At 41.2% G+C, this 10639-nt stretch overlaps 2 protein-coding genes across 8 annotated transcripts in view; both read right to left on the reverse strand.

Annotated features, from left to right (window-relative positions):
* The window catches only part of ubap2a (ubiquitin associated protein 2a), an 18956-nt gene extending 15697 nt beyond the window's left edge, over nucleotides 1–3259 (reverse strand). Inside the window, exons 1-3 of one of the 6 annotated variants that reach the window (XM_020593077.1) lie at nucleotides 3162–3259; nucleotides 1245–1382; nucleotides 813–890 (exon numbers count right to left, since the gene is read on the reverse strand). In XM_020593077.1, the coding sequence (XP_020448733.1) occupies nucleotides 813–890; nucleotides 1245–1340 (174 nt within the window). In that variant the 5' untranslated portion in view covers nucleotides 1341–1382; nucleotides 3162–3259. The other 5 variants (XM_020593079.1, XM_020593082.1, XM_020593080.1 and 2 more) reach the window with 5 other exon arrangements.
* Nucleotides 3260–3521: 262 nt separating this feature from the next.
* dcaf12 (DDB1 and CUL4 associated factor 12) overlaps nucleotides 3522–10639 on the reverse strand; it is a 19429-nt gene continuing 12311 nt past the window's right edge. For both annotated transcript variants that reach the window (XM_020593084.1, XM_020593083.1), the window contains 4 exons: nucleotides 10191–10256; nucleotides 5947–6109; nucleotides 5602–5753; nucleotides 3522–5420 (listed from right to left, as the gene is read on the reverse strand). In XM_020593084.1, the coding sequence (XP_020448740.1) occupies nucleotides 5262–5420; nucleotides 5602–5753; nucleotides 5947–6109; nucleotides 10191–10256 (540 nt within the window). In that variant the 3' untranslated portion in view covers nucleotides 3522–5261. The remainder of the gene's footprint in view (nucleotides 5421–5601; nucleotides 5754–5946; nucleotides 6110–10190; nucleotides 10257–10639) is intronic.

The raw sequence follows: 10639 nt of genomic DNA on the forward strand, positions 1-10639 counted from the left end.
GTGCTGGCTACACGATAAACTGCTCAACCTCCCATCTGTAGGCTGACTTGTCACTGTATCATCAGCAAACTTTAGAAGCTTGACAGAGGGGTCCTTCAAGATGCAGTCCTTGGTGTAGAGCAGGGGTGTAAGATCTACGGCCCATGGGCCAGGTCAGGCCCGCTGGGGGATTCAATCCGGCCCGCAGGATGAATTTTGAAAGTGAAAAATGCATAAAAGACATGAACTAGAAATTTTTAATAAAATGCTATTCCTAAAATTATCCGCCAGCGGTGCACTGTTTCAGTCAGAGTAGAAGAAGCGGCACAACTAGTCTACCTGGTCTCCTCGCCCTCACAAACATTAGCCAAAATGTCTTTGAGGAGAAAAGGGCATATAGAGTATAGACTTTTCCAAGAAAAACAGACCATTTCCTATTTATTCACAGAGATAAATGGGAAACCTGCGTGCTTGGTGTGTCATCAACAAGTGTCTGTGCTAAAGGAATATAATATTTGGCGCCACTATGAGACTCATCATGGCAAAAAATATGACATCTTCCAAGGACAACTGAGCAAAGAGAAGATAAATAAATTGCTAGTGGGTCTGAGGAAGCAGCAGTCCTTTTTCACCCGGAGCCGAGAGGTCTGTAGTAGAGGCTATAGTAGTCAACTAAGGTGTACTAGTGACACAATGCACCCGTTCAGCACAATGTGACAGTACACGTCATGGTGCCACTTGCGTCATCGCTTTTCATGTGTACTCGGGTCACAGAAGAACAGCCTAGTAGCCAGACAATGAGCTTTCTGCTAAATGCACAAAGTGCTTCTCACCTGGTTAACTTTGTCCTCAAAGTCAGCATCATTCTTGTCATAGATCATCTGGGCAAGTCGGATCTGCTCAGCGGTAGCCTACAACACAAATACAGTAAGAAAACTGAGAAAACAATGGCAAAAAGAGGAACAAAGTACAGAAATTGTACAAAGAATGAATGAAACTGTTAGCTGGGATTACATAGTCTGAAATCACCAACAAGGAAGAAATGGTTACTGGGCAAGTGGCTCCTGTTGTCGCCACTGAAAGTGTGTGTGGCTGCAATCAAAAGACAAGAAAATAATTTTCGCTATTGACCACTGTATATGGTGGTTTTGTTGGCAGGGATAGTTGTGAGCCCCATGGCTGTTTTGTGTCAAAACTGCTGTAGTTGAGAAGGAATGTGTTTACACAATGCTTTTTTTTTAATGTTACCGGGGTGAGTTACTCACCTGTATCTGTTTCTGTGGTTGTGATGTGTGAGTAGCAGCAGGCAGTGCTTTTTCCCGAGGGCCCCGGGCCTTGTCGCTGCCCAGTGAGCTCATCATATGTAGTATTTACAAAACTCTGTATGTACAAAATAGAAAAACCTGCAAAAGAACCAGAAACATGGAAAGATGAGTAATACACCAACTTAAACCCACATATTATGTACAACACACTGTTAATCTACAATGTGTTTACAGAGCCTTCCCACCTGTGTGACTGCATAGAAGAAAGTTAAGTGTTTAATACCAGAAATATGTGTTGTGAGCACAGCTAAGCTTTTGTGCACAAGCACGATAAAGGCTGTAAGATACACTGTGATGCAACAGCTTGCTGAAATCTAGGTCAAGGAGGGAGAGCAACCCAGTGTCCTCTTACAAACACCACAAAACACAGTGTGTGTGCAGCAGTACAAACAGTGTACACACCCTGAACTCACAAATCCTTTTGTTGCTAGATCAATGTTATATACACACTCTCTCTCTCTCTCTAAACATTACACTACTGCAATAAAATGCTGAATTCATTTGTGTGTATCCGATAGCTGAGTCCTGTACAATTTGTACCTTGCTGCAAATTGGATGGATATTAAATCTTAAACACTCACAACCATGTACACACAAACAGCTCGATAAATCTACAAATATATGGGGAAAAATTATTGCTCAAGACACTGTGAGGCTAAAATATCCTGCACCTCAGCTTGTACTGCTAAACTTTGACTGTGGTATCAATTACTAACTACCGACATCTCCACTGGTTTTGTGTCAGAGAACAATAGCAATCCAGCTCGCAGAGCCCGAGTGACGTTGACAGATGCTTCGCTGTTATTGGCTGCCAGACGGAACAAAGCTAATGCAAAAGGACGAACAGGATTTAAATGCAATTTCACCCAAACACATCGAAAGCTGATTTTAATAACCGAGAAAGGTGCGGCAGTAGCTACAATCTGCGTTCAATACATCAGATATTCGCATTATAAGTATGAATAAAGAGGCTCCACGATTACACACAAACAATAACAAAACAATCATCCAGCAATGTTACCTCTGCACATCTCGATTGTTCATGTCGTTAATTTGAGGATACAAAGATGACAAGTCTTAAGGTACACGCGGATACGTACTTATGTAACAAAAACTGATTATAGGCAACTAACTATTAGCCACTGTTTATTTTAGTAGTAAAGCAAGCGCGTCGTTGTTTTGAACTAATGCTAATGTTAGCCCGTAGCTGCTGAGTTACTTAGCATTTGAGTCTACACATTAGGTAACGGTTAACGTTAAATGACCATCTTGCACGAATAAATCGGATTCTCATAGCGTCATCTTCGACTTCACATTGACCGACTTGGTGCTGCTGGTACTAGGGTCCCCTTTGTCCTCGCTAGCATGAATCGAAGTTAGCCACTAGCAATGCTAATGCTGACATTATATCGTCAACAGTGAACAAACGATAGAGGGGAGAAGCTAGCAAACGAAGCTATCTAAATCTGGCTCGATATCCAACGAAAATCGAACAAGCTTGCTAAAGTCTTATGCGTGTATTACTGTATACGGGTCCGCAGTTATCCAATGATAGTAGCAGCTGCACCCGAGGTTTCCTCTACATCTAAACAACAGGCTAGTCAGCTAACAACAAAGATGTGGCAAATCTAAAGAAAAGGGGCCTCGCAGCGGAGCACAATCCCATCCCGACATTTCTCACCGGGAACCAAGACAGAAAAATTGCAAAACACATCCCTCGCAGCCTCCTGTAAGCAATACAAAGAAGGTGGCGACCAACTATTTCAGCGAAAACATGCTTAAGACTATGGCGTAAGGTCACTTGATAACAGAAACTGAACTAGGGGGGAAAAAAAATAAGAAAATGTGTTTTATTACCTGCTAACACGCTTCACTCGGCCAGCAGCAGACAGGGTGGTCACGTGACGTGCGCTGCCGCGGTGGATGCTCCGCTCTCCTCTCCGGCTCTCAACTTCACAATATTTACACAAACCTCGCTGAAACCAGGAGCTGCGTTGGACTTTTGTAGTCAAATAACATGTTATTTTCCTCTGTTGAGATTATGTTTGGTGCACATAGCTACACAATTTCAACAATACCTACACGATCACAGTACAGACTGGTCCCTCCTGAGAGCTACTATATGGTCGGATATGGCAACATTCAGTGATCCATTTTAGTTCAAGATAAAAAGTTTGGGATAGGTAATGTCAAAAATGAGAAAAACAGAACGTTACATCAATTTACATTTTCTTTATTATCTGATCTTTTTAAAGATTTAATAGCTTGTTTTTCTTCAGATGTTTATATCTTACAATATCCTGATTCAGTCATTTGTAAAAACATTCATGAGGCATGTCTTTAAAAAAAAGGGGTATCACCAAGTCGACAAATCAATCCACACACTTTCTCAGACATATACATAAAAATGCACATATGCACATTTATATAAAATACACTTTACAAGTGTTGGTTATTCGCTCAATTTGCGGTTGTAATTGGGGTTTCTCTTTCAGTCTGTCATTATTATGAAAACTGGAAAGGTTCCATGTATAAAAGGAAAACTATGATCACCTGTGACAGTCTTTCACAGAAAGACTTGAGGAAGGCAAAAATGTAACTAAAGCCTACTCTGCCTTAACCAAACCAGGACAAGAGCAGAGTCACTCACTCCTTGATAGTAACAGAGGGAAAACCAAATGAATCACACTGAAAACAAACATATGCACCTGCAGCACTTAGGTCCAGGACAGAGTCCAATAACCCTCAATGGTTCTCCTTGCATCTTTCTTTCTAAGTTTTAGAGAAAATTGAAGTGGGCAACTCCAAATCTTCTTCCCAATTTATGTGGCGTCCCATAATCACAAGGGGATTCAATCCATCAATTACAGACTCCACTGTCTATTAATCATCGTATTTGGTGACACTTGGATTGCTACCAAATCTTAAAATCTAGAACAAATTCTCCAGTGACAGTTAAAGGACAAGTCTGCTGAAAGCAGTGTGGTCAAAGAGAAGCAGGACAAAACTCAGTATATCCTTCAAAAGCAGCAAACACCCCAGACCAACTGAGTAAAGGTGACAGAGAGGGGAAAATAAATACAAATAAAGCAAATTAGAATATTAGCCTGTAAAATCACACAAAAAAAGTCAGGATTAATTAATAGCAGAACAACACTGCATTTACCCTCTTAATGTTTCTCCTTTACATCATCTTAGTGTGAAAAGCATGAACACCACTGTGATTGGCTTCTTTGTTTTACTTCTGACAGAAGAGAGAAGTGCTTTGTGATTGTTGTAGGACAGGACAAGCTGTTCCAACCAGTAAATATTCTCCATCCTGTTCAGTTCTTTAAAATGAATTCTCTTCTCTTCAGTATTTCTTCCTCTCTTGTATTGCCATCCATTTCAATGACAGAGTGAAAAGGAACTATTTTTGGAGAAAATTCCACAAGTATTTCACAAAGACACTGTCGTTTATCACAGAGAAAGCAGCAATAAACACTATCCTTACTTACAAAAACAAGTGAGCCAAAGACCATAGCTTAACTCCCTGCATGTTGGATGTTTTAAATGAGGAAAACATACACAACTTTATTGTTAGTTTTTTCAAAACTCTTCTGAGAGTTCCTCAGTGGCAGACTTTGCAGCTCCTGAAAATTACTAGATAATTATTTGTACATTTTTATATAAAAATCAACAGAGTAGCTGAGGTGAATTGAGCTAAGGAATAATTAGAGAGAAGTGATAGTGTAATGGTCTACACAAAAATACACAAGAATATACAAAGCCGTGATATGGTAGGGGCAAGATCATGCTCCTGAGCCCACATGTGAGCAAAACAGAGTGACATTTAAATGAGCAAGAGGGATACCAAAGACAGTGATCACATACAACAGACTTGAAGAGGGAGAGGGATGGAGGGACTGGCTCAGTAAAAATCTGGACCAGAATGCAGTGATGGAGGAGAAGAAAAGGCTAACTCCAAAGTCCTGCGTAGTTGCCATGCAGGCCAGAACAGAGCGGTCCACCTGCTACAAACAGCTTAGTGCCAGACTCGTCGTAGCAGTGGGTGTACACCGCGTTGGGGAAGGAATGAATGTCTGAGAAGTAACTCCTCCACGTCTCATCGTGATTCTGAAAGCAGCATGATAGACAGCAAAGAGAGAAGAAAGGAAAGGTTATGACTAGTCAAGTAATTCACAACTCCAATGTTATTAGATTTGTTCTAGGACCACTCTAGCCCAGTACCTCAGCTTTCCATAAAGGAAATATTTACTGGGGGGAAAAAAAAAAAAAAAAAAATTGAATAATGTACCAGCCAGCCTTTCCCTGTAGTAAGCTTGAGGATGCCATCTCGATTCAATGGGTTCTCCAGGAATCTCTGAGCCCGGATGTCATAGAACAGAAGGGAACCTTGGCCAGTGCCTACTGTCACAATGTGCTCATAGAAACTCACTGAACGGATTCCTGCACAAACAAACAAATCCAACTAAACCCAAAGCCAATTTAAAAATGATCAACCCTCTCACCTATGTTCTGCTATATTTAATAAATGCAACTTAAGAGTGAGGGAGCAATGAGTATGGGGTGTGGCCTTGTCGCTAAGTAATGTATAGTTGAGTTGGGGGGGTTGGCTAAAATCAATTTACAGATCACTTACCACTTCCTCTCTCTCTGGAACTGACGGACTTGATGCTAGTCGTTGGCTGCCGTGGATCCAGAAAAGAGACATGGGCCTGAGAGCCCACAGCGTACACCGACCAGTCCTGTCCATATGTCAGACACACATTCTCTTTGCAGTGAGTCAGCTTGGTGGACAGTATCTAGAGGGAAATGCCAATAAATATTAAAAAGGGTTTTATATGAATCCTATGATATAACCAGAATCTCATATACAGAAATACGCATCATGATACAGCACACTTTCTATAATGTCAATGAATAAATTGTTTAATGAACACATGGAAAGGCCTATTTCTTATTACACTTTGAATTTGAATTATATACTCAAAGTAACATTGCTCATATTTGACTGTTTTCCTTCTTTTATTTAGAACCTTTGTGCAAATTGTCAGTTAAGCATAAAACCAAATATAAAGCAAGCTACAAATGTATAAAGCCTACGTTTCTCGACAGTGTAAATTGAGGCCATGTATTTGCAGATGCAAGCTGTAATGGCAACCATTATCTCTTCCATCTTTGGGATTCTTTGACAAATGACGTGCCGCTGCCAAAAGTCAACATTCTTGCAAAATCCAAGTCTAGGGTTTGTTTGGAGCACTTAACTATACTTGCTTGGCTCATCTGTAGTCCCACAGTGGAACCTTGGATTGCGAGTATAATTCGTTCCGGCAACGTGCTCGTAATCCAAAGCACTCGTATATCAAAGTGAACCAATGAGAACCATCGGCTCAGTTGTGACGTGCATCACGTGATGCTCAGCAGACAAAGCGTACGTACTACTCTTATTGAAAGACCTCACTCGTATATCGAATCAAAATTTTTGCTTGTCTTGCAAAACACTCGCAAACCGGGTTACTCGCAATCCAAGGTTCCATTGTACTATTTGATATGATTTTTGCATAAGTGGAATTTAAGTCTGTTGTAGAGACCACTCAATGGCACAATTTGTGTGTCAGACTCATCATACTCAAATCATGTCCATGTGACAGAAGCAGCCCATTTCAGCTACAAGCTCCACATTTTGTTTTGGCTGTGTCACCTTCACTCTCCTCCATGCAAAATTCCAGCCTGCATCTGTGCTATGTGGAAGAACGCAAAGCGTCATGCAAATAAGAAAAATATTGCAGTGTGGTTTGTGACAACAAAATAAACTACAGACATACTATGAAACAATAGACATTTTTCTACAACCCCAAATCCTAACATAATAAAAGATTCAAGGAATCTGGAGGTATTTCAGTGCGTAAAGGGAAAGAACACAAGCCTAGGATGGATGGCCGTGCTTTCTGCTTCCTCAGACTGCACTGCATCAAGAAACGTCTCTCTTGTATAAGCGATATAACCACATGGGCTCAGGATTATTTTGGCATACCTGTCAGGCACTACAATACGTAGTTACATCCATAAATGCAGCTTAAAACTGTGCTGTGCCAAAAGGAAGCCCTATGTCAACAGTGTCCAGAGGCGCAGTGAACTGCTCTGGGCTCGGAGGCATCTGGGATGGACCATCACACCATGGAAATGTGTACTGTGGCCAGACCAATCAGTATTTCAGGTCTTTGCTGGAAGGAATGGACGCTGTGTGCACCAGACCAAAGACGAAAAGAACCATCCAGACTGTTACCAGCATCAAGTCCAAAAGCCAGGGTCTGTCATGGTCTGGGGTTGTGTCAGTGAACTTGGCAAAGGTCACTTCCACTTCTGTGATGGCTCCATTAATACTGAACAATACAGAGAGATTTTGGAGCAACATGTGCTGCCTTCCAGATTACATCTTTTCCAAGAACACCCATGAGTATTTCAACAAGACAATGCAAAACCTCATACTGCACATTACCAAGGCCCGACTGTGGAGGAAAAGGGTGTGAGTGCTTGACTGGCCTGCCTGCAGTTCCGACCCGTTCGCAATAGAGAATCTGTGGCGCTTTTTGAAATGCAAATTGGGTCACTGAAGACCCAGGACTGCTGTGCACCTTAAGACTTGTTTATAGGAAGAATGGGACAAAATGACATCTCATACACTTAATCACCTGGTGTATTCAGTCCCTAAACATATTTTAAGTGTAGTGAAAAGGAACGGCAACATCACACTGTGGTAAATGTTTTACTGTCCCAACTTTTTTGAAATGTGTTGCAGGCATCACAACTGAAATGAGTGTTTATTCTTAAAGAATAAAACTGAGGTATCACATCAAATAATGTGCTGCTGTGTTGTTTTCAGTGTAATACAGGACACAGATGATTTACACATCACTATTTTCAATTTTGATTTTACAAAACATCCCAACTTTTTCTGATTTGGAATTGTATCATCACACAATGTATATCGTCATATCCCAGAGCCCTAGTGTGTATGCACAGCTATTGAACTCTACAGCTATTCAGGGAAACTGCACTATACAACTATATACACTGATATACAGTGGGTACGGAAAGTATTCAGACCCCCTTAAATTTTTCACCCTTTGTTATATTGCAGCCATATGCTAAAATCATTTAAGTTCATTTTTTTCCTCATTAATGTACACACAGCACCCCATATTGACAGAATTTCACATTTTTGCAGATTTATTAAAAAAGAAAAACTGAAATATCACATGGTCATAAGTATTCAGACCCTTTGCTGTGACACTCATATATTTAACTTAGGTGCTGTCCATTTCTTCTGATCATCCCTGAGATGGTTCTACACCTTCATTTGAGTCCAGCGGTGTTTGATTATACTGATTGGACGTGATTAGGAAAAGCCACACACCTGTCTATATAAGACCCTACAGCTCACACTGCATGTCAGAGCAAATGAGAATCATGAAGTCAAAGGAACTGCCTGAAGAGCTCACAGACAGAATTGTGGCAAGGCACAGATCTGGCCAAGGTTACAAAAAAAATGTCTGCTGCACTTAAGGTTCCTAAGAGCACAGTGGCCTCCATAATCCTTAAATGGAAGACGTTTGGGACGAACAGAACCCTTCCTAGAGCTGGCCGTCCGGCCAAACTGAGCTATCGGGGGAGAAGAGCCTTGGTGAGAGAGGTACAGAAGAACCCAAAGATGACTGTGGCTGAGCTCCAGAGATGCAGTCGGGAGATGGGAGAAAGTTGTAAAAAGTCAACCATCACTGCAGCCCTCCACCAGTCGGGGCTTTAGGGCAGAGTGCCCCGACAGAAGCCTCTCCTCAGTGCAAGACACATGAAAGCCCGCATGGAGTTTGCTAAAAAAACACCTGAAGGACTCCAAGATGGTGAGAAATAAGATTCTCTGGTCTGATGAGACCAAGATAGAACTTTTTGGCCTTAATTCTAAGCGGTATGTGTGGAGAAAACCAGGCACTGCTCATCACCTGTCCAATACAGTCCCAACAGTGAAGCATGGTGGTGGCAGCATCATGCTATGGGGGTGTTTTTCAGCTGCAGGGACAGGACGACTGGTTGCAATCGAGGGAAGGATGAATGCGGCCAAGTACAGGGATATCCTGGACGAAAACCTTCTCCAGAGTGCTCAGGACCTCAGACTGGGCCAAAGGTTCACCTTCCAACAAGACAATGACCCTAAGCACACAGCTAAAATAACGAAGGAGTGGCTTCACAACAACTCCGTGACTGTTCTTGAATGGCCCAGCCAGAGCCCTGACTTAAACCCAATTGAGCATCTCTGGAGAGACCTGAAAATGGCTGTCCACCAACGTTTACCATCCAACCTGACAGAACTGGAGAGGATCTGCAAGGAGGAATGGCAGAGGATCCCCAAATGCAGGTGTGAAAAACTTGTTGCATCATTCCCAAAAAGACTCATGGCTGTATTAGCTCAAAAGGGTGCTTCTACTAAATACTGAGCAAAGGGTCTGAATACTTATGACCATGTGATATTTCAGTTTTTCTTTTTTAATAAATCTGCAAAAATGTCAAAAATTCTGTGTTTTTCTGTCAATATGGGGTGCTGTGTGTACATTAATGAGGAAAAAAATGAACTTAAATGATTTTAGCATATGGCTGCAATATAACAAAGAGTGAAAATTTTAAGGGGGTCTGAATACTTTCCGTACCCACTGTATATAACATTATAAGAATATTTACTGTTTTGGTGGGCACTTGATCTCACATTAAACTGAAGTGGGATTGTAAAAATCTCTGAATGCAACTTGCCGCAAACAGCGGTCACCCTGTTCACAGTTACTTGAATGTATCATCCAATTATTTTTGGTCAGACTATGTATTATGATTTACCTTGCACAAGTTATGCTCAGCCTTCCAGAGGTGGAAATAGCCGTCCAAGGACACAGCACCCAGTTCCTGAAAAGAGAAGAACGTTGTATAGACAAAAGAGAAATGATTTAAGCTGAGATGTGTGGAGGTAGAGCCCACAAACAATAGGTGCCACCAGTCAATTTTTTTTTTCAGGAATTTAGTATATTATCACCAAGAGCCCATGGGATGCTTTTCCTTGTTTTTTGACTTACGGCAAATCATCTTAAACACGACCTAAAGGTCAAAAAATGAAGTGTACATACAGTCAGGGAAAAAAATTATTTGAACCCCAGCTGATTTTGTAAGTTTGCCCACTAACAAAAAAATGATCAGTCTACAATTTCAATGGTAGGTTTATTTGAACAGTGAGAGACACAACAATAACAAAAAAAGCCAGAAAAATGCATTACAAAAAAGTTATACATTAA

Source organism: Monopterus albus, unplaced genomic scaffold (assembly GCF_001952655.1).
Source record: "Monopterus albus unplaced genomic scaffold, M_albus_1.0 scaffold18.1, whole genome shotgun sequence".
In the NCBI taxonomy this organism is placed as follows: domain Eukaryota; kingdom Metazoa; phylum Chordata; class Actinopteri; order Synbranchiformes; family Synbranchidae; genus Monopterus; species Monopterus albus.